We start from the raw sequence: 24413 nt of genomic DNA on the forward strand, positions 1-24413 counted from the left end.
CGCTTTGGGGCTCGCCCCTCAGTGGGTCCAGCCCCATGCTGATGGGTTCTCGCCCCATAGGTTGCTCCAGGACCTCTTCCCGAAGGCAGCAGAGCTCTATGAGAGGGTGGCCAGTAACCGGGAGCAGTGGACGAAGGTGTCCCATAAGTTCACCATCCGCGGCCTGCCCAGCAACAACTCCTTGGACTTCCTGGATGAGGAATACGACCCCCAGCTCAACGGATGCCTGGAGCCCGAGGGGGGACACCCCATGGCAGGGGCTGAGTGAAAGGCGGGACGGGGGGGACACCACGGATGGTCCCCCCCAGACCATGGGGAGGAGGTTGTGGGGTGGTGGGGTTGGACATGAGTGACTGGAGCACCATGGTGAGAGGCTCAGCCACCACCCACCCCCCTCCATGGGGACTGTCCCCTTACTCTGGTGTTTCGTTTCAGGTGTCACCTGCACCTTGGGGCCCTCTTTGGTGGGACTCTGCCTTGGGATCCTGTGGGACACTATGGGGACGCCATGGGGACACCATGGGGACACCATGGGGCTGGGTTGTGCTTTCCAACTGCTAAGGCGGCAGGTTTTGTCCCCCATAGGGTGGACAATGGAGACAACGTCCTCAATGGAAGCACCCTCAGAGGGTTGTCACCTGAAAACGGGGTCAATGGGATGAAGGGGGATGAGGTGCAATGGGAGTGCTGGTGATGGGGTGAATAGTGTGGGGACGTCCCTATGGACCCCAAAGGCGGAGCCAAGGCCTGGGGAGGTGGGATGGGAGTGCTGGGGATGGTAGGAGCCAGGATGAGTGCATGGAAAAAAGCTGGATCTACATGGAGGAGGCATCTGGAGCAGGATGCCCATGACCACTGGGGATGCTCTGCCTGCATCCAGCCCCACCACACTGGAGACCCCCCTGCCTCTAACCCCCATCACCCATGGAAGGCCCCGTGTCCTTCACCCAGCCTGGTCCCACCAAACCACGACCCCTGCAAGGGCTACACCTGTGCCAAGGCTGAAGGACTGGTCCCCACCATGGTGCCTCTGGCTCAGCACCATGGTGCCCATCCTGGAGCCTCCTCGCTGCAAGTGGCTGCACCAGTGACCAACCCGTCCATGCTTCACCCTGCTGTGACCACCGTGCATGGACCCTGATGGTCTCCTCTGGTCCTATAGACCACCATGCATGGACCCCATGGGTCACACCATGCAGGACACTTGGTCTCCTGTGGCCCCTCTGTCCTATAGACCACCATGCATGGACCCTGATGGTCTCCTCTGGTCCTATAGACCACCATGCATGGACCCCACCGTTGTCCCTCTGGTCCTGCAGAGCACCATGCATGGACCCTCGTGATTGGTTTCTGTGGTGTGGTCTCCTGTCTCTGGTCCCATCATGCCATGCATGGACCTTATCATCCTCCCATGCCTTACCGGAACCCCTGGTCCTACAGACCACCATGCATGGACAGCAATGGCCTCCTGTGGTCCCTCTGGTCCTACTTAGCACCATGCATGGATCCTGATGGTTTCCTGTGGTCCCTCTGGCCATGCATGGACCCTGCCAGTGTCCCACCATCCCTCCTGCCTTGCTGACTGGTGCATATGGACCCCACCCATCCTCCTGTGGTCCTATTGACCACCATGCATGGACAGTGATGCCCTCCTGTGGTCCCTCCTGTCCTACCAAGCACCATGCATGGACCCTGATGGTCTCCTGTGGTCCTTCTAATCCCATCAACTGCCATGCATGGATGCTACCATCTTCCTGTGGTCCTACCAAGCACCATGCATGGACCCTGATGGTCTCCTGTGGTCCTTCTAGTCCCATCAACCACCATGCATGGACCCTTCTGGCCACCCCATGGTCCCCCCAGCCCCACCACCCAATACGTGTGGGACCCCTCCACTCCACCAGCCCCACAGGGGCCCTCCAGGTCTTTGTCACCCCACTTAGAGCCACCCAAACCAGGCAAGAGCAGGAGAACCAGGGCAGGGGGAGCCAGGAATGAGGCCTTGGGGTGCACTGAGCCCCTCTGGCTGCTCCATCCAGCCCATGGGAGCTGATGGCTCCATCATCACCACCACGGCAGAGGAAGGTGATGGAAGCAGCACAGTGAAGTCCTGGCTCTGCTGGGGTTGGTCCCACCAGGATCAAGGGCAGCTTGGCCTGGTCTCCTGGGGTGCCCTGGGGCACACGTGTTCTATGGGAGCATCAGGAGAACCTCGCCATGGACAAAGTGAACTCAATTCCTTTTGCCTTACCTACTCGGAGATGCCTTTGCCCAAACCCTGGTAGGACCCATGCGGTGACCACGTTGGCTGCTGGCTTCTCCTACGAGACCCCCACAAGCCCTTCTCCACCTCCCTTGGCCACCATGAGATGACACAAGGGGGAGATGGATGGTCCCACAAGGCAGCGAACCCCCACAAGCAAGAGGAAGGTGGCTCCATCCCTGCTGTGACTCCAGCGTGGTCACGGACCAACGCTCCTCATCCAGCCGGTACCTGCATCCCGGAGCCAACGAGGGAGTCTCACATCCCACCGGGTGCCGATGGATGCGGGGATGGGGATGCCGCATCCCGGGTACCACGGCACGGCGGAGCGCCGTATCCGGCCGTATCCCGCTTTCCCAGCCCCTGCCGCTGGTGGGCGCTGCTCACCCGTTCCAGGACAGATCCCTATGGATACCGGGCTGCGGAGCCTCCGCCGGCTCCTCCGTGCCCCGCTCGCGGCGCTGGTTGTGCTGGCTCTCCAGCGGAGCCCGAGGAGACGAAGCTGCTCCTCCTGCTCCTGCTTTGTCTCCTTCTCTTTATTCTTCTCTTCCTCTCCTTCTCTTTCTTATCCTCCTCCTTCCCCTTCTCCCTCTCATTCCTCTCCTCTCCTTCTGTACTCTTGTTCTTCTCCTTGTCCTCCTCCTTTTTCTCCTCCCAGTCTTTGCTCCTTTTCCTCCCTTTCCCCTTCTCCTTCTCCTTGTTATTGTCATCTTCCCCTTCTCCTCCTTCTCTTCTTTCCCTTCTTCTTCTCGTTCTTCTTCCTCCTCCCTCTTGTTTTCTCCTCCTCCTCCTTCTCATTCCCTTCTCCTCCTTGTTCTTCCACTCCTCCCAATCTTCTCCTCCTCCTCCTGTTCTCTTCCCCCTTCTCCTCCTTTCTCCTCTCCTTTCTCCTTCCCCTTCTCCTTCCCCCTTCTCTTCCCCTTCCCCTTCTCCTTCCCCTCCTCCTCCTTTCTTACTCTATAATTTTTGGTGGGTTTTGGTTTCCTAAATAAATTTCATACGTGGATCTCCCCGCGGCGGCTCCGTGGGTGCCTCGTGTGGGGATCCCGAGGGATGCTCCGGAGCAGGGTGAGGGATGTGGGATTGGGGTGCAGGGATGTGGGTTTGGGGTGCAGGGACACTACCAGGGATGGGGGAGCAGCAGCTTCTCCCCATAGCCCCTTGTCAAGAGCTCTTGTGCTGCTGCCCCAGAGCTGGATCAGGGCTGCAGGGGGGTCTCCCCAGAGCACAGCAGAGGGGCAGGATCCCCTCCCTGAGCTGCTGCTCACGCTCTGGGGGTGCCCCCAGCACACGGGGGGGTTTTGGGCTCCAGCGCTCACTGCAGCTGGGTCATGGGGAGCTGCTCCTCACCCAGCACCCCAAGTCCTGCTCTCTCAGGCTCCATCCCATCTCCCCAAGCCTGGGTTTGTGCTGGGGTTGCCCTGACCAGGGCAGGACCTTGCCCTTGGCCTGGTTGAGCTCCATGAGGTTCACACTGTCCCACCTCTGCAGCGTGTCCAGGTCTCTGGACAAAACAGGAATTCAGGTTGGATCTAAGGCAGAAGCTGTTCCCTGGGAGGGTGCTGAGGCGCTGGCACAGGGTGCCCAGAGAAGCTGTGGCTGCCCCATCCCTGGCAGTGCTCAAGGCCAGGTTGGACACAGGGGCTTGGAGCAGCTGCTCCAGTGGAAGGGGTCCCTGCCCGTGGCAGGGGTTGGGAATGGAGGAGCTTTGAGGTCCTTTCCAACCCAAACCATTCCCTGATTCCATGGCACCATCTCAGCACCATCGCCTCATGGGCAGGACTCTGCAGCCATGGGTCACGCTGCCCTTTGCTGTGCATGGCTGTGATTCCCCCCATGGACCCTTTCCCACAGCTTTCCAGGATGCAGGATCCTGAGTTCAACATCTCTCCCTCCCCTTGCAGAGCTCAGCTCTGCCCATCACCTCCCCATCAGGGCTGTGGTTTCCATCCCAGCTCCAGGCCTGACTTGAGCCATCCCACTAACAAGCAATTCATTACTGGGATCAATGCAGCGCTTTCATCCCAGCCCGATCCGATGGCTTCATCCCAAAGGAAGTCCCTGGTGGCTTTGATGCTGTCACAGGCTGAGCTGCCAGAATTGGGGTGAAACCCTGCCTGAAGTGCCCCCATCCCCCTCCAGCCGTGGTCAAACCCAGCCCCACAGCCCTGAGCAAAGCCCAGATTGACACTAAGCAAGCCCTAGAACAGGGTTTGGGGGGCAATGGTGGCATTTCAGCTCCTCTGCTGCCCCTGACACTGGCACCTCCATGCCCTTGGTGACGTCCCTTTGGCCCCCTGGGTGCACACAGGGTGCCACACCCCCCTCAAGCCCCTCACCCCGGCCTCTGGGCTGTACCCGTGTGCACCCATGGGTGCTGATGCCCATGGGCTTCGTGTGGGGGCTTGTGGCTGCTTCGTGCACGTGGATGTGTCGCTTGTGCACAGCACTGCACAGTGATGCAGAGCACTGCACTGCACTGCACAGTGATACAGAGCACTGCACTGCACATCGCACTGCACAGCACCACGTTGTACAAGCCCCACTGGGTTGCACCACGCAGCACCACGCAGCACCATGCAGATGCACGCACACGAGTACCGCACCAACTGCACTGCACTGCACAGCACTGCATTGCACTGCACTGCGTGTTGCACTGCACACCAGTGTAATGCACAGCACCACATTGAACCGTACCAAGCCACACTGCACTGCACACTACAGATCACACTGTGCAGCACCACTGCACACATTGCACAGCACTGCATCATACCAACTGCACTGCACAGCACCGCACTGCACTGCATACAACCACTCTTCTCCACACTGCACTGCACTGCACAGCACAGCACTGCACTGCGCTGCATACAACTGCTCTGCTCCACACTACACCGCTGCACTGCACACACTGCCTGCCTGCACCGCACTCACTGCACTGCACTGCTGCATACAACCACTCTTCTCCACACTGCACCACAACTGCACCACACACTGCACTGCGCTGCATACAACTGCTCTGCTCTACACTGCACTGCACGCACCGCTCAGCATCACCCTGCCAGGGCCCCCCCGCTGCCCGCCCGGGGATCTCGTAGTTGCGAAGCCGCAGGCAGGAAGTGTCACAACCCCAGCGGGGCCCTGCCTGTCCCTGCCTGTCCTTGCTCCTTCCTGCCTGTGCCTGCTTCTCCTACCTGCCCTGCCCTGTCCCTGCCTCTCCTGCTCCTCCTGCCCTCCCTGCCTCTGCCCGTCCCTGCCCGTCCTGCCTGTCCCTGACCCAGCTCCGCTCCGCATTTTGGGGCTGCCGTGGGAATCGGCTGCGCCCCCCACCCTTGCGGCGGCGGCTCTGATTGGCTGATCCGGTGCAGGAGGCGGGCTAACAGGGCAGGCAGCCAATCAGAAAGGGAAGAGGGGGAACTCGGGGTGTGCCGGGTCCCAGGGGGTGCGTGTGAGCTCACGGGGGGGGGGAACACACGGACACGCGTGGGGGGGGGGGGGCTGCACATGCGTGTGTGAGCGTGCGTGTGTGGTGCACGTGGGTGTGTGCACATGTGTGTGCACATGTATGTGTGTGCACGTGTGTGTGTGCACATGTGTGTGCACATGTGTGTGCATGGGGGTGTGTGTGTGCACATGGGGGTGTGTGCACATGTGTGTGTGCACATGTGTTGTGCACATGTGTGAGCGTGTGTGTGTGTGCGCACATTGTGTGTGCATGTGCGTGTGTGCACAAGGATGGACGCGCGTGTGCACACAAGGGTGTACGCGCACATGGGATGCGTGTGCACGTGAGGCGTGCATGTGCACATAGGGTCCGTGACCCTGGACTGTGTGCGCACGTTGTGCGCGTGCAAGTGTGTGCGTTTGCACATCTGAGTGCACGTGTGTGTGCACGTGTCTGTGCGTGCACGTGTGTGTGTGCAGTGCACGTGTGTGTGCACGTGTGCTCACGTGTGTGCGTGCGTGTGTGCACGTGTGTGTGTGCACATCTGTGTGCACGTGTGCGGTCACGTTGCTGTCACGTGTGTGCGTCTTCACGTGTGTGCGCGTGCACGTGTGTGCGTGCGCACAGGGAGGTGCCCCCCCAGAGGGGACCGCGTGTTCCTGTGTGTTCACGCACACCCCCCCGCTGCGCGCCCTGCGTGTGCACGAGCGCACGCGCCCCCCCCTTGTGCACGTGCACGCGCAGAGGGGGGGTGATCGATCGCCCCTCCTTTCCCTCCCCCCCCCCTTCCCCTCCCCGCCCGGGGCCTCTCGGGCGCCGGGGGCGCTCGGGGGCGGTCGGAGGCGGCGGCAGCGCCGCGCTCGGCAGCGCCCGAGCCGGAGCCGAGCCGGGGCCGAGCGTTCCGAGCGGAGCCGAACCGGTTCGTGCCGTTCCGCTGCCGACAGAGCCGCTCCGCACCGGGCAGCCCCGAGCCCTGCCGGCCCTGCGCCCCCCCCATCCCCCCCCCCCCTCTTCCCGGCCTCCCAGTAATTTTCCAAGCTTCCCAGTGGAGCTGCCCCTGGATCGGCCATGGGAGACAAAGGCACCCGGTGAGCGGGGGCAACGGGAATGGAGGGGGGGGGGGGGTCGTGGTCCGCGCTGCCTGCACGCTGCCTGCACCCGGGGGGGGGGGGTCAGGCAGGCAGGGCTGATGGGCTCAATGGGGTGCGGGGTGTGGGTCTCGCATCCCTTCCTGCTCCGCTCTCTTCCCGTTTGGAGCCTGGATGGATGCGGGGGGGCTGAGCGCTGTCATCCGGTTTGTTCCGTTTGGGATTCCAATGGGAAGCGGCGGTGACCCCCATGGGGTGCCCCCCCCCCCCCATGTGTTTGCTCATGCACCATGGCAGCGTGTGGCACCCATGGGGGGCACCCCGGTGGATGCCCCGTGGGGATGGGGAGGGGGGATCCTTCACTCGGCCTTTGCCAGCCCCATGGAATGCAGCAGCCCCATGGAAATCCCACCCTGGGATATGGCAGCCTGGAGTGGGGGGGTCCCGGTGACCCCACCACCCGTGGGTGGGGGTTTGGGGTGTCCCCTGTGACACCCCGTCCCCAGCCAGCTCTGGGGGTGACCGAGGGGTTGATGCTGCTCCTCGGTGCTGTCCATCACCCTGATCCCTACCTGACAGCTCCCTATCCATTGGGACCTCCCCAACATTCCTTATTTAGGACCAGCTATTCCAGAGGGCTCCTGTTTGCCCCCCATCACCGGGACCAATGGGGGGGTGGCATCACCCTCCCATCACCCCCTTCCCCATAGCACCGGGGCGACCGGGCCATGGGGGTTTGGAGCATCCGGTGCCACCACCGTGCCCCACGGCAGGAGGGAAGGACGAGGGGGTCCAGCCGTGCTTGGGCAGAACCTTCCAGAAGCACTGCATCCTTTTGGGGGGCAGGATGGGATTTAGGGGTTCCCATTGCCCCCCCCCCCCCAGGCACTTGGTGTGGGGGGTAATTGGTGCTGGGGTTGCTGCCTGACAGCATCCGCATCCCCCCGCTCAGCATCCCTAATTCAGGATACCCAGCGTGTTGCACCCCTGGAGCGGGTGAGCAGCACCCAAGAGATGTGGGGCTCGGAGCAGTGGGGCTGGAGCACCCATTGGGTTCCATAAGGCTTGGGATGCAGCCGGATCGGTCCCAGGAGGCTTTGGGTGCTGGGGGAGCGGCATTCCCGTAGGAAGGCAGGAGAGGAATGAGCTGATCTCCCTGCCCACGCAGCGCGTACGGGGGGAGCTGGGGGGGTTAGGCTGAGAAATCTCCCTTTTGGCTCCAGTTTGGAGCTCTGACCCCAAATCCACTTGGATTCATCCCAGGACCACCATGGAGAGGTCTCGGGGTCTGGCTGTGGGAGCTGCTTTCCCACTGGACACTCCAAAGCATCGTTTCCATGGATTCCTTGGGGATCACCAAGGGAACAGCCTGGGCCCTGTGAGGTTTGGGGTCCCTGGGTGCTCCTTGCAGGATGTGGGACCCATCCATGGGGTGCTTGTGGGGCTCGGCTCAGGTGTCTCCATGTGTCACCATTCCCAGCTTCCCACTGAATCCCTTCAGTGCTCCGGCATCCAGCCCCATGGGTACCCATTGGCCCCAGTGGGTTTGAGCCATGGTGGTCCTAGCATGGGAGACCAGCCCCTGGTTGGCACCAAGGCTCCATCCATGCCCTTCCCCATGGCCTCTGATCCCATCCTGCCCCTCCGCAGCACCAAAGCACACCATGGCCTCTGCATCCCTATGGATGAAGCCATAAGGTCCGGGAGCGGGATGGGGATCTCCAGCAGGAAGAGCAGGAGCCCTGGAAGGTGTCCCGGGAGGGGAGACTCCTGCTTCCTGGATGTTGTTTGGAGAACAAACTGGGAATAACAGCAGGATCCAGACACATCCCGAATCCCACAGCCAAGGAGCTTCCTTGCCAAGGGAGCCGGTGGCACAGCTCCGACCTGCCCGGGGGCTGCTGCCACCGAGCCTGGCAGGGATACAGATGGGATATACGGGATGGGAACCATGGGATGCTCTGGCTCTGGGTGTCGCTGTCCCGGTGTTCCCGGCTCATCCCAGTGCAGCTGGCCTGGAGCCAGTGGGGTTGTACCGGAGCGTGTGATGTGGTTCCTGGCGGCTCCGGTATTCCCACAGGTCCCTTGTAATGAGGTTCAGGCTAATTGGAGCTGCCACCGGCCCCATTAGTGGGAGCAGCCGGTGCAGGGCCCGGCTCTTCCATCCCTGGTTCAAAGGCAATCGATGGCCTCGGGCTGTGGGACCCCACACGATCCTATGGGAATGGGATCGATGTCCCTGACCCAGATCAAACGGAGCCCACTCAATTAGCAGGCAGCAAATGAAGCGATGCTGAGGCCTGGATCAATGGGATGGAGAGGGAAAGGTGGGATCCGGCTTTGCGCAAGGGGTTGGGAATACTGGGGTTCCATCCGTGCACTGGCAGGGATGGGCAGCGGTGCTGGTGCTGGTTTCCTGCCTGCTGTCAGCACCAGGAAGGGCTGGAAGGGGAGGGAAGGCCTCGTGCTTCCTTCCCTGCCTCCGGATCCGGGAGCGGGGGCTGTGTCCGTGCCCCCATTCCCGGCATTGAGCAGGGTGACTATGGGGCCGCCTAACCTACCCTAACCCTACCCCCCTACCCTAACCCTAACCCTAACCCTAACCCTAACCCTAACCCTAACCCCTAACCCTAACCCTAACCCTAACCCTAACCCTAACCCTAACCTTCCTGCTGCCAGGGGTGCTTTGGGATAGGGATGGTCCTTGGGATGTGTGGCCATAGGGGCTGCCCATGGACCTGCACCCACAGCATGGGCCCACGTAGGTCCTGAGCCCTGTGGGACCCCTTGCGCCCATATGTGGGGCTGCACAGGGCTCCTGCACCCATAGCACGGGGCTCAGTGCGGCCCTCATAGGTGGGTGCTGGGGGTGGTTGTTTCCTGCCCTCCATTGATCCCACCCCCCATCGATCCCTCCATCCATCCCACCCCTCTATTGATTGATCCCACCCCTCCATCCATCCCACTCCCACCGGGCTTCATTACTGGCTGCTCCATGTTTCCCAGTGCTTCCCAGTGTGGCTTGGGATCAGGACCTGGTGCCTGCATCCACTCGGGATCAGGACCTGGCGCCTGCATCCCCAGCCCTGATAATGAGCCCAGGCCCTTTATATCCTTCCCCCCATATTCATTCCAGCAGCATTCCCAGCACAGGATCCGGCTCCCACCCTGTGCCCTGGGGATCCTGGTGCCAGCAAAGCCTCGTGCTGAGCATCCCACCCATGGCAATGGCAGTGAGAGGTCCCTGGGAAGGGCTGTTGGGATGTTCCTGGTGTTCCTGGTGTTCCCAGTATTTATGGGCCTGGCAGAGGATTTATCAACAGCTCCCTGGGATGCAGTTGGATCAAGGGAATAACCCGCCCCCCCACCCCCCCCAGGCCTCTCCAGCTCCCTCAGTGTCATCCTGACTCTGGTCTGTATCCTGCTGCATTCCATGGGAATTCCTTGGCCAGGCCCTGCTGGGCCCTGCAGCTCTAGATGGGGTGGGATGTGGGGATGTAAGGATGCAGGGATGCAATCCTTATACATAGGAATATATGGGATGCTTATGTATTTATAAGGATACAGGGATGCAGGAATGTGGGGATGCTGGGACACAAGGATGCAGAGATGTGGGGGCACAGGGATGCAGGATTGCATGGACACAAGGATGCAGGGATGCAGGGACACAGGGATGCAGGGATACAGGATGTGAGGGCACAGATGCAGGGATGCAGACCCACAGTGCTGGGGTCACTCTGGTACCTGGGCATGGGGGGTGAGGAGCACCCTGGCACATGGACCAGCCTCCATCCCCATCACTGTGCTCATCCCCACCTTGGGTACCACACATTGGGCCTGTCCCAAGCATCACCACTCCCTTTTCCTTCCCTGCTTGTGCCTGGAAAACCCAGTGGCTCCTGGCCGGGTGCAGGCAGATCCTGGAGGAATTCCGGGTGTTCCAGGCAGAAGCCCAGCCTTGGGAATTGCTGTTCCCAGCCAGACCCGTGGTTACTAATCTTCCCGGATGGCTTTAATGGAATTTAAAGGCGGGGAGGGATTATCTGAGGAGAACCCATTAATGGTGGCGTTATGCCAGGGCAGCTCGGACCAGCTTCCCAAATCAGGCACACCGGGAATGCTGGCTTCATCCTGCCTGCTCCAGGCACTGGGAATGCTGGCTTCAATTGTACCTGCTCCAGGCACACTGGGAATGCTGGCTTCAATGTACCTGCTCCAGGCACACTGGGAATGCTGGCTTCAATGTACCTGCTCCAGGCACACCGGGAATGCTGGCTTCATCCTGCCTGCTCCAGCATTCCCAGCACCGTGGTGGGATGTTGGTCCCCCATCTTTTCCCTGTGGGGTCTTTCCGGAGGGATTTTGGGGGACACTATGGTCTTTGGGCGTCCATCAGGATGGAGGATGAAGGATGGGATGAAGGCCCTGGGAACAGCAGCATCCTGGGTGCTGGTGCTGGTGTTGGGTGCTGGGTGCTGGTGCTGGGTGTGGGTGCTGGTGCTGGTCCTGGTGTTGGGTGTTGGGTGCTGGGTGCTGTGCATTGCACTTTGTATGGCAGGGCCTTGGCTCTGCACTTTGCACCTTAGGCTGCTCCTTTGCTCTGCCCCTTGCACAGCAGGGCCATTGTGGAGAGCCTTGCACTGCACCTTGCACTGCACTACACTGCACACTGCATAGCAGGACCCTTGCACTTGCTCCTTGCACTGCACCACACTGCCACACTGCGCAGCAGGGACCCTTGCACTGCTCCTCACACTGCATCACACTGCACAGCAGGCCCTTGCACTGCTCCTTGCACTGCATCCCACTGCACACTGCACAGCAGGACCCTTTCACTGCTCCTTGCACTGCACCACACTGCACACTGTGGCAGCAGGACCCTTGCACTGCATCACACTGCACACTGCACAGCAGGACCCTTGCACTGCATCACATTGCACATCAGGACCCTTGCACTTCTCCTTGCACTGCACCACACCTGCACAGCAGACCCTTGCACTGCTCCTTGCACTGCATCACACTGCACAGCATGGCCCTTGCACTGCTTCCGTGCACTGCATCACACTGCACAGCAGGGCCCTTGCACTGCTCCTTGCACTGCATCACACTGCACAGCAGGACCCTTGCACTGCTCTTGCACTGCATCACACTGCACAGCAGGACCCTTGCACTGCTCCTCGCACAGCCCCTTGTGTTGCGCTGTGCACATTGGGGTAAACTGAGGCACGGGGCTGGCCCCACTGCTGCTGGATCCGGTTGTGCTGGGGCCTGGGTCCCAGCCCACAGCACCCATGGGTGCCCCGTGTCCCACCCCGCTGACCCCTCCCCTTGCTTTGGCAGGGTGTTCAAGAAAAGCCAGTCCCAACGGGAAGGTGAGTGGGATGCTGGGAAAAACGGGGGGGGGGGGGGTGTGTGCTTCCCAGGTGATCCCATCCCATATCCCAGGAAGGCAGCCATGGTCCGTCTCCCATCCCAAAGATGCCTTGAACATCAGGAAGGGAAACTGAGGCACAGCAGGAGCGGGGCTGGCACCGGGGCTTGGAGCTGGCATCCCCTCCCCATCATTCCCACTATCCCATGGCATATTCCAGGGGGAGCACATGGGGACCATAGGCTGATGGGATGGACTCAGGGGGTGGTGACCACATGGGGGGACCCCAGGAGACCCCCTAAAGCTCGGCCATCATGATCCCAAGATCCATGTCCCCACGTTCCTCCTGCAGCTCACTGTCTACCTGGGCAAAGAGGGACTTCGGTGACCACATCGACGTGGTGGACCCCGTGGGTACGGTGGGGATGGGGCTCATTGGGGTGGGAGGGAAGGATGTGGGGAGCAGGAAGCCCCCCATGTGCCACTGTGTCCCCATAACCCTGGAACACAGCTCTGGGGTGATGCCTCTATAAAGGGGGACGTGTCCTGACCCTTGTGCTGTTCCCTTGCAGATGGGGTGGTGCTGGTGGACCCCCGAGTACCTGAAGGAGAGGAAAGGTAAGGGGTGCTCAGGGTCCCTCAGGGCTGGCACCGCTATGGGGCCGGTGGTGGCATCTCTGGGTGCTCAGGTGCATTTTGCAGCCCCTGGTCCCCATGGGGGGTGCCTGGTCCTGCAGAGGATGGGGGTTTGTGGTGGGCACCCCAAGGTGCGTCTGAGTGGTTCTGGGTGCAACCCGTCTCCATAGCACATACTGGGAGCTGCCAGCGCTTCCCAGTGTTGGTGGGATGAGCCCTGGTGGCACTACACCATGATGGCACCACACCATGGTGTCAACCATGGTGATGCAGTGATACCCCCACACATTACTATCATTGTGCCGTGATGCCACCATGCCATGGTGCCATGATGCCATTGTGTCACCATACTATGATGCCACCACGCCATGAGAGCACCACACCATGATGCCACCATGCTGTGATGCCACCATGCCATTGTGTCACCATACTGTGATGCCACCATGCCATGAGAGCATCACACCATGATGTCACCATGCTGTGATGCCACGATGCTACTGCACCATGGTACAAACATACCAAGATGCCACTGTGCCGTGATACCATTATTGCCATGGTGTCATGCTGTGATGCCACCACACTATGATACAATCATAGCACAATGCCATCAGGCCATGATGCCACCACACCATGATGTTACCATGCGGTGATGCCATGATGTCACCATGACATGATGTCACCATGCTGTGATGTCCACCATGCCATGATGCAACCATGACATGATGTCACCATGCCGTGATGTCACCATGCCGTGATATCACCATGCTGTGATGTCACCATGCCATGATATCACCATGCTGTGATGTCACCATGCTGTTGATGTCACCATTCCATGATGTCACCATGCTGTGATACAACCATGCCGTGATGTCACCATGCTGTGATGTCACCATGCCGTGATGTCACCCCCCCGTGATGTCACCCCCCATGATACCCCCAACACACACCCTTTCCCCCCCTGCAGTGTTTGTGACCCTGACCTGCGCCTTCCGCTATGGGCGCGAGGACCTGGACGTGCTGGGGCTGACATTCCGCAAGGACCTGTTCGTGGCCAACGCTCAGGCCTTCCCCCCCCTGCCCGAGGAGAAGAAGCCCCTGACCCGGCTGCAGGAGAGGCTCATCAAGAAGCTGGGCGAGCACGCGTACCCCTTCACCTTCGAGGTGGGTGCCATGGTGCCTTGGAGATGCTCCATTGTCAACCACTGCCAGGGCAGGGACCCCTTCCACTGGAGCAGCTGCTCCAACCCCTGTGTCCAACCTGGCCTTGAGCACTGCCAGGGATGGGGCAGCCACAGCTTCTCTGGGCACCCTGTGCCAGCGCCTCAGCACCCTCACAGGGAACAGCTTCTGCCTTATGTCCTACCTGAACTTGCCCTGTTTCAGTCTGAACCCATCACCCCTTGTCCTATCACTGCAGTCCCCTGATGAAGAGCCCTCTCCAGCATCCTTGGAGCCCCCTTCAGACACTGGAAGCTGCTCTGAGGTCTCCATGCAGCTTCTCTTCTCCAGGCTCAACAGCCCCAATGTTCTCAGCCTGGCTCCATACAGGAGCTGCTCCAGCCCCTGAGCATCCTCGTGGCCTCCTCTGGACTTGCTCCAACAGCTCCTTGTCCATGGGATGTTCCCTTGGGTCCTCCAGGGCTAAAAGCTGGTTTGGGTTTGAGGTCCCATCCCTGTTTCTAACCCCCTTTCTCCTGCAGATCCCCCCCAACCTGCCCTGCTCCGTCACACTGCAGCCAGGCCCCGAGGACACGGGGAAGGTAAAGTCCCCCATCCTTGTCCATGGTGACCAGACACTGGTTGGGGTCACCTCCTATGGGGTGCAAAGGGGTTTCTCTGCCTCCTCTGCCCCCTTTTTGTTGCCAGGCCTGTGGTGTGGACTATGAGGTCAAAGCCTTCTGTGCCGAGAACCTGGAGGAGAAGATCCACAAGAGGTGAGTGGAGAGGATCCATCCAGCCCCACCACCAAGGGGCTGGCCAGGGCTGTGGCCCAGTGGGGATGAGGCACCCCGGGTTGGTACCCACAGTGAGTGAGATGGGGATGGGATGGAGGTGAACTCCAGGATAGGGTTGGGATGGAGGTGAACTCCAGGATGGGGATGGGATGGAGGTGAACTCCAGGATGGAGATGGGATGAAGGTGAACTCCAGGATGGGGATGGGATGAAGGTGAACTCCAGGATGGGGATGGGATGGAGGTGAACTCCAGGATGGGGATGAGATGGAGGTGAATTCCAGGATGGGGATGGGATGGAGGTGAATTCCAGGTGTTGGGATGACGTTCACCAGGCTGGGCCTGGGATGGAGAGATCTGTGCTGGGTCTGGAGCTGGAATGATGTCCTTTAGGCTGTGACTGGAATGGAGATGTCCTCCATGATGGGGCTGGGACAGAGATGTTTGCTGGGGTAGGGCTGGAGCTGGGATGATGTTCACCAGCGTGAAGCTGGGATGGAGATGTTCTCCAGGCTGGGATTGGGATGGGGATGCTCTCCAAGAAAGAGGTGTTCTTTGGGATAAAGACGGGATGGATCTTGGGGCTGGGATGGAGACACCCACGACTGTGGATGCCCCTGCTTGGACTGCCCCTGGAGCTGCCCCCACAGCATCCTCCCTATGCCCCAACCAAGGCTCTGACCCAATGGGGCCAAGCGAGAGCCACCAATTGTGGTGCCACCAACCCCACAGGAACTCGGTGCGTTTGGTGATCCGGAAGGTGCAGTATGCGCCGGAGCGTCCTGGCCCCCAACCCATGGCAGAGACCACAAGGCAGTTTCCTCATGTCCGACAAACCCCTGCACCTCGAGGCCTCCCTGGACAAGGAGGTGAGTGAGGCCCCGGGGGCATGGACACGCTGTGGGGTGCTGTGGGGTGATGGAGACCTCCTTGTCCTCCCTCCGCAGATCTACTACCACGGAGAGCCCATCAGTGTCAACGTCCACGTCACCAACAACACCAACAAGACGGTGAAGAAGATCAAGATCTCAGGTGAGGAGAGGGGATGTGTCCATCCCTGCTGCTGTCCCCATCCCCATTGGGGTCCTCATTGACCCCCATGGCTCTATCTCTCACCCCAGTGCGCCAGTACGCGGACATCTGCCTCTTCAAACACCGCCCAGTACAAGTGCCCAGTGGCTGTGGAGGATGCGGAGTGAGTACCAGTGCCTGGGGACAGCATGAGGGACCTCACGGAGCCCTCGAGGTCTCCTGCTCCCAGGCAGCACCAGTGGGATGTGGCATTCGGCGAGCAGGTCCTGGTGGGAGGAGTGGGGAGATGGAGACCCCCATTGATGGTGCCTTGGGGATGTCACCATCTGTGTCCTCCTGGGTGGAGATGGGTGCTGGGATGGGGCAGGGAGAGAGGTGTTTGGGCTGGGATGGAGGTGGGATGGAGATGTCCTCTAGGGTGGGCTTGGGATGGAGATGTCTGGGCTGAGTTTGGGGTTGGGATAAGGATGTTCACCACACGAGGGGGGTGATGTCTGGGATAGGTTGGGATAGAGATGTTCCCCAGGCTGGGATGGAGATGTCTGGGATAGGTTGGCATGGAGATGTTCTCAAGGCTGGGATGGAGATGTTTGGGGCTGGGTCTGGGATGAGGATGTCCTCTACAGTAGACCTGGGATGGAGATGTCTGGGATTGGGATGGAGTTGGGATGGAGGTGTCTGGGCTGGGTCTTGGGTTGGGATGGAGATGTTCATCAGGCTGGGATGGAGATGTCTGGGATAGGTGTTTGGTTGGGATGGATGTTCACAAGGCTGGGATGGGGATATCTGAGATGGGTGTGGGTTGGAAATGTCTCAGATTGGGATGGAGTTGGGATGGAGATGTCTGGACTGGGTCTTGGGTTGGGATGGAGATATTCTCTGGGATGGGATTGGAATGGAGATGTCCTCTAGGATGGGTTTGGGATGGAGATGTCCTCTAGGATGGGTTTGGGATGGAGATGTCCTCTAGGATGGGTTTGGGATGGAGATGTCCTCTAGGATGGGTTTGGGATGGAGATGTCCTCTAGGATGGGTTTGGGATAGAGATGTCCTCTAGGATGGGTTTGGGATGGAGATGTCCTCTAGGATGGGTTTGGGATGGAGATGTCCTCTAGGATGGGTTTGGAATGGAGATGTCCTCTAGGATGGGTTTAGGATGGAGATGTCCTCTAGGATGGGTTTGGGATGGAGATGACCTCCAGACTGAACCTAGCACAGGGATGGGCTGGGATGTCCAGGGTGGCCCATGGGGGTTATGAGAGGTCTGTCTGATGGTGTCCATCACCCCCAGTGACATGGTGGCCCCGAGCTCGACGTTCTGCAAGGTTTACACCCTGACCCCGTTCCTGGCCAACAACCGGGAGAAGCGGGGCCTGGCGCTGGATGGGAAGCTCAAGCACGAGGACACCAACCTGGCCTCCAGCACCCTGTGAGCCCACCATGACCCCCCAGGCCCTGCTCCTGCTCCAGGGTGCAGGAGACCCCATGGGGGGGACCTAAAGGAGGATGCAGGGGTTGGTCCCTATGGACATCCCTTCACTGATGCTCACCCACCCCTTCCTCCAGGTTAAGAGATGGAGCCAACAAGGAGATCCTGGGCATTATTGTCTCCTACAAGGTGAAGGTGAAGCTGGTGGTGTCACGAGGAGGGTGAGTGATGGGGACCCCCCTGAGCTGGTACCCCCAAAGCTCTGCTGGGACTCAGCAGGGTGATGGGGACACACATGGTGGGACATGGTTGGTGGGGTGGTTGTGTGTCCATGGTGGATGGTGACCACTGTGTTGTCTCCTTTGATCCATACCAGGCTGCTGGGAGACCTCGCCTCCAGGTAATGCCCCAACCCACCCCTGCACCCCCCATTGCACCCCAGACCCACCCCCTTGGTCCCCTCCGCTGCCACCTTCACCCCACACTCATCCAAAGGATGCTCTTGGGGCCACCAGTCACACAAAGCCAAGCACCAGAGGGGGTCCAGGTGGTGGGGTGAGGAGCTGTGGGGCTGGGGATGGTGACGGGGGTCTCATCCTTCATCCCCCAACCCTGGGTCGGAGCAGTAGAGATGGTGTGAGAAGGACCCAGGGCTGAGGAGAGCACCAAGGTGGCTCCTTGGGGCTGAGCATCAATGGGCTGTGGGGAGGAGTCTCCAGGGTTTTCCTGGTCTCCATCCTCACACTGGTCCCAGTAACATGGGTTCTATGAGGACCGTGGTTCCTGGTGCATCCCAGGGATGCTGAGGCCACCCAACCCCATCCCTGGAGGAGCTCAGGGCCATGTTCAGCCTCTCCCACCATCACCATGCAGGAATCTATGAGCTTTAAGGTCCCTTCCAACCCAACCCATTCCAAGAGCTTTAAGGTCCCTTCCAACCCAACCCATTCCAAGAGCTTTAAGGTCCCTTCCAACCCAACCCATTCCATGAGCTTTAATGGTCCCATGGTACCAGAGGTGCTCAGACCCCACTGCAGGTCACAGACACGCAGCCTAATGCCAGAGGATTTGGATCCTTAGCAGCTTCTAAGCTTCTGAACAGCAGATTTGGGCCACCCAATGTCCTCCTTGTGCCCAACCCCTGTCCCAGGGGGAGTTGTGCTGATCCCAGCCATGGGGTCAGGCTCAAGCAAGGAGCATGGTGGCTCTAAAGGGGTTACACTGAGGATACTACAGGGTTTCTCCCTGTTGGTGTCTCCAGCAGTGGGGATGGGGGTGATGATGCTGCTCCCACCCCAGCTCTGCCCCATCTCTTGCAGCGACGTCGCTGTGGAGCTGCCCTTCACCCTGATGCATCCCAAACCCAAGGAGGAACCGGCACATCGGGATGGTGAGTGGGCACCAGCCAGCTCCATGTGTGGGGCAGGCCCTCCATGGGATGGGATGGGGTGGAAGGGGATGGGATGGGGTGGAAGGGGATGGGATGGGGAGAAACGGGAACATCCCACTTCCCTATCTGGGTGGATGGAGGTTTCTACCTCCTGTTGAGGAACCTGTGGACCAAGGAGCAGGTCCCTGGGGGTGTTCCCATCACCCTGGTCCTGCCAAACACCAGTGGTGGGTCTCACCCATCCAATGGGACAATGGGAAAGATCCTGGTGTGTGCAGTGACTGAGCCTGTGCCATCCCTCTGTTCAGTTCCAGAGAACGAAGCCCCCATAGATACGAACCTGATAGAGCTGGACACAAAGTAAGAGACACAAAACCCATTGTTTTCCACCCAATGTGGGGTCTGTGTGGGGAAGGGGAAGGGTTTGCAGAGGTCTCGTGGCACCCCCTAACCCCCTAACCCCACACCATGGTGACTAACCCCATGCATGTAACCCACCACGCATGTTCTGCCCATCTCTCTTCTCTCCTTTGCCATCTCCTTGCATGGCTTCCAAACACCCCAGGAGAAACCACAGTAAGGAAGCACCCGCCGGGTTGTGTGTTGGGATGGGGGGGATGTCCCTATGGTGTCCATGTGGTGTCCCTGTGGTGTCCCCATGGTGTTCCTGGGGATGGAGGTGCATGTTCCGGATGCTGGAAACAGATGAGCTTTAAGGCCCCTTCCAACCCAGATCAATCTGATCTTTAAGGACTTTTCCAACCCAAACTGTTCCATGATTCCATGATCTTTAAGGCCCCTTCAAACCCATTCCATGATTTTGTAACCTTTAGGGACCCTTCCAATCCAACCCATTCAATGACTCCCATGATCTTTAAGTACCTTTCCAACCCACGATTCTATGAGCTGTAAGGACCCTTCCAACTCACCCCACTGTATGATCTTTCAGACCCTTCCAATCCATTCCATGATTCTATGACCCTGAAGTACCTTTCCACCCCAACCTATTTGATAGCATCTCTAAGGCCCCTTCCAACTCTACCCATTCCATGATTCCATGATCTTTAAGGACCCTTCCAATCCAAACCATTCCATGATTCTACAATCTTTAGGGACCCTTCCAACCTAAATAACTTCATGATTCTATGATCTTTACGACTCTTCCAACCCAAATCATTGCATGATCTTTAAGGCCCCTTCCAAGCCATTCCATGAGTCCACAGACTCTTAAGACCCCTTCCAACCCAACCCATTCCATGGTTCTATGATCTTTAAGGCCCTTCCAACCCAACCCATTCCATGATCTTTAAGGCCCTTTCAACCCAACCCATTCCATGGTTCTATGATCTTTAAGGTCCCTTCCAACCCAACCCATTCCATGGTTCTGTGATCTTTAAGACCCTTTCAACCCATTCCATGGTTCTATGATCTTTAAGGCCCTTCCAACCCAACCCATTCCATGATCTTTAAGGCCCTTTCAACCCAACCCATTCCATGGTTCTATGATCTTTAAGGTCCCTTCCAAACCAACCCATTCCATAGTTCTATGATTTTTAAGACCCTTCCAACCCAACCCATTCCATGGTTCTATGATCTTTAAGACCCTTCCAACCAACCCATTCCATAGTTCTGTGATCTTTAAGACCCTTCCAACCCAACCCATTCCATGATCTTTAAGACCCTTCTAACCCAACCCATTCCATGACCTTTAAGACCCTTCCAACCCAACCCATTCCATGATCTTTAAGGCCCTTCCAACCCAACCCATTCCATGGTTCTATGATCTTTAAGGTCCCTTCCAACCCAACCCATTCCATGGTTCTATGATCTTTAAGGCCCTTCCAACCCATTCCATGGTTCCATGATCTTTAAGACCCTTCCAACCCAACCCATTCCATGATCTTTAAGACCCTTCCAACCCAACCCATTCCATAGTTCTATGATTTTAAGACCCTTCCAACCCAACCCATTCCATGGTTCTACAACAACCTTTGAGACAAGGTTCTTTGCTGAAGGACGAAGGTTTCCCCCCCCCAGGCTGCACCCTCACAGTGCAGGCAGTGAGCACAGCAGGGCCCATCCCGGACCCCCTCTCCCCCCACGCCCCCCATCACATCCCCTCTCCCTCCTGTCCCCCCCAGCGACGACGACATCGTCTTCGAAGACTTCGCCCGCCAGCGACTCAAGGGCATGAAGGACGACAAGGAGGATGAGGAGGAGCGGACGAACTCCCCCCAGCTCAATGACAGATAAGCCCCCCCCAACCCGTGTCCCCACTGCCGCTGCCGGGGGGGGACATCCGGCTGCTTCTCCTTTTGTATGATGATGGAGTTTGGTTTCTACCTGGACCGGAGGCTCCGGCTTCGCCCGCGGGTCACAGCAATTATAACCCTCCAGCTGTGCCACTGCTCTTGTCACTTCATGCAGCTGCCAAAGCCACTGCAGGGCACGGCCGGAGGGGTACTGGAAGCACTGGGGGGGGCTGCACCGCTTCCATTGGCACCCCCTTTTCCCCATCCATCCATCCCCATGTCCCCTTTCCTATGAGCTGCCTCTTTTATGTGTTTTCTATCCAAGTCCAGTCTCAACACCAGTTTGTAATGGGAAGGAATGGGTGGGGGGTGCAGCAGATGTGGGGGGTTGGGGGGGGTCGGGTCTTTTCTAGGCAGCCTGCTCATGGGAAAGGGCACCCACACACTTGGGGTGTCCCCTCCTCTCCGGCCCTGCTGCATGTGGGATGCACCAGCCTGGCTTTGCCCCATGGAGCCCCTGCCCTTGGCTGAGCCTCCAAAAGGAGGCAGCAGGATGGGTCTTATCCCAAAAGCTTCCTAAAGGAGCCAGCCCTAGGGGGGGGTTCATCAGCTCCAATGGGATTTACAGCAGTGCAGCCTCCCTGCAGGGATGGAGCTGGGAGCTATGGGATGCCAGGGCAGGGAAGCTCATCCCACATGGATCCATGCCATCAGCCACGCGATGCTCGCACCGGGAGAGGCTGCAAATGCCCAGCAGGGTCTTGGTGTAACCACCTTGTTCCCAGTGGGGTTCCACTGGGGATGGTTCCTCCATTCCCAAGCTGCCAAGCTCCCCTGGTCCATGTTTCCCCCCCTGTCTGTGCCTGCATGGGGTCAAGCACCTATTTGGGGATGGGGAGGGAAGGGGCACACAGCATTTGCCACCTTAACCAGTGTGTCACCGGGTGCTCGTGCCCACCCAGCACCCATCCCACCCCATGGACCCTCACCGGGGTCTTGGGTCTCCCACCACAACCAAGAGACCATTCCCATTATTTATTGTGCTCTTGCGGTCGGCGCTGGCATCGGAGAGCGATCCATGGGGATGGCTCCATCCCTCTGGATGGGAAGTGGGGTGCAGAGCTGAGCTCTCCCCCCCCTTTTGGGGGTAAAGCTGATGGGCAGCGTGGTACTTCTTTTGTAAGTGGTTCCTTTGTACTGTTCTGGGTGACTGCTCCTCGCCCCCCCCCCCCCCCCCCCCCCCCCCAGTCTCTGTGATGTTTCTGTGTCTGTCAAATAAATTATTCTAGTTTATTAAACTCAGAAGGACAAAGGAAAGAGAATAAAGATCCAGTCCCGGCGCCTGGACACGTCTCTTGGCTCGGGATATGGGACATGGAGCAGGCCTGGGGTGTCCGAGCCCTGGAACACAGAGGAGGTGATGGGCACCTCAGCATCCTCCCTGAGCTCAGCTCAGTCTCCCCTCTCTTGGGCAGGTTCAAGCCATTCCCCTTGGCCTGGCCCTCCAGGCCCTTGTCCCAAGCCCCTCTCAGCTTTCCTGCAGCCCCTTTAGGCACTGGAGCTGCTCTCAGGGCTCCCCCATCCCAGCTCTCAGCATCTTCCCCCTCTGTTCCTCTCAGCTGCAGTTTAGGGAATCCATTCACTCCTGCATTAAGGTGTGTGTCAGCCTCCAGCATCATCCCAGCTCCAGCCTCGGTGTTCCAGCATCCCTGTGCCTGTCACCTGCCTGGATGTCGGTGCTGGGACACCCCTGCCTGGTCCCTGGGACTCAGTATCAACCCCAGCTGCCCTCCCGAGCCCCTTATCCCATAGGAGACTTTGACCATCGAGCTTCCTGGCACATCCTCATTCCAGACATGGTGGCCAAGTGCCAGCTGGCTCCTGTCCTCACACCGGTGCCCATGTGTGTGTGTCCATGCTCCAGGCTGGAGCCAGAGCCACACAGATCCATGCTCTGGTGCCACAGGGCTCCCACTGAGGTGTCCCAAGTGCAGGGGCAGGACAGGAGGTGCCTGTCACCCCCCCCAGCACCCTGCTTGCTCCGAGCTGACCCCTGCAATGGGGGTGAGGGATCACTAACCCAGGACAGGGTAAGGCATGGATCCAGCAGTGCCCTGCTCCTGGAAGACCAGAGCAGATGGACACGGTCACCAATGGGATCCAGCTCCTCCTGCCCTCTGAGCCATCCCATCCCTCTGCATCCCCTCATCACTGCCCTGGATCCAGGCATCCCCCAGCAGATGGACACGGTCACCAATGGGATCCAGCTCCTCCTGCCCTCTGAGCCACCCCATCCCTCTGCATCCCCTCATCACTGCCCTGGATCCAGGCATCCCCCAGCAGATGGACATGGTCACCACATGGGATCCAGCTCCTCCAAGCAGATGGACACGGTCACCACATGGGATCCAGCTCCTCCAGCCCTCTGAGCCACCCCATCCCTCTGCATCCCCTCATCACTGCCCTGGATCCAGGCATCCCCCAGCAGATGCAGCCCTAGGACCCAGGGAGGGGATGAAGGTTTGGGCATCCCATAGGGTGTGATTCTGGATGGCCCCAGGTGTCCAGCATGAATGGTCTGCAAATGCTCACAAGCAGTGTCCATCCTGTGCCTGCTGAGGAACATGGGGTTGATGGGTCAGTTCCTAGAAGCTGTGCCCTATAGGCTGGCACTATGGGATGGATACACCCAGGAGCTGGTGCCCACCAGCAGCATTGAGGCCAACAGCTCAAGGGAGCAGCAAGGAGGGGAGGTACAAGAGAGGAACACCTCAAAGGGACATTGTGAGAGCAAAGGAAAACCTAATGCAACCACTGTGTGCAACAGCAGGGGCTGAGGAGATGCTGATGCTGCAACAGCTCTTGCAGAAGGTGCTGAAGTGGTTTTAAGATGGGGACTTCTGCTTTGAGGCCTTGGGTTGCTCCTTGAAACCACTGGGATGGGTTTGGGGGGAGATGGGATCCAGGGATGTGGCTGCCCCATCCCTGGCAGTGCTCAAGGCCAGGTTGGACACAGGGGCTTGGAGCAGCTGCTCCAGTGGAAGGGGGTCCCTGTGCATTACAGGGATTGGAACTGGATGGGCTTTGAGGTCCCTTCCAACCCAAACCAGGCTGGGATTCTATGTGATGCCATCCCCAGCATCCCGTTTAGAGGAGATCCCTCCTCTGTGCATCCCCCTTTCTACCACAGGTGCAAGTGCTTCAGTTTGGACATCTCCATTCCCTGGCACATCCAGGCCAAGCTGGACAAGAAGGGTTAAGACCTGTGGGGAAAGGGGAAGCTCAGATGGGTACAAACTGTGCTGCTGCTCACGTCCTGCTCCTCCGCACGTCTGCATTGCCTGCCCCACAGGCATGGGGAGGGCGTCAGGCTCAGCTCTGCTGCTTCTGCTCCCCAGCTGCACCAGCACAGCCCTGCAATGGGGATGGGGAGGAAGTCTGTTTGTGGGGAGGGCTGTGGGGCCAGCCCCATGCAGGGAGAGGAACCTGCCCTGCCCATCAGCTCCTATGGGACCCCCCATGTGCTGGGGGCACCCCCAGAGCGTGAGCAGCAGCTC

General features: G+C 59.2%; 1 protein-coding gene across 1 annotated transcript; it reads left to right on the plus strand.

Moving 5' to 3' along the window:
- The first annotated feature begins 345 nt into the window (after nt 1-345).
- On the plus strand, nt 346-21213 carry LOC117438045 (beta-arrestin-1-like). The gene is given in 18 exon segments (XM_034073404.1): nt 346-366; nt 12134-12165; nt 12517-12583; nt 12737-12782; nt 13765-13961; nt 14501-14560; nt 14667-14734; nt 15486-15570; nt 15572-15622; nt 15701-15785; nt 15875-15903; nt 15905-15948; nt 17077-17214; nt 17352-17435; nt 17591-17614; nt 18534-18604; nt 18913-18964; nt 20746-21213. Coding segments are annotated over 18 exon segments (1266 nt in total). The 3' UTR covers nt 20858-21213.
- Nucleotides 21214-24413: the final 3200 nt, after the last annotated feature.

This window comes from Melopsittacus undulatus (genome assembly GCF_012275295.1).
Source record: "Melopsittacus undulatus isolate bMelUnd1 chromosome 2 unlocalized genomic scaffold, bMelUnd1.mat.Z SUPER_2_unloc_2, whole genome shotgun sequence".
NCBI lineage: Eukaryota > Metazoa > Chordata > Aves > Psittaciformes > Psittaculidae > Melopsittacus > Melopsittacus undulatus.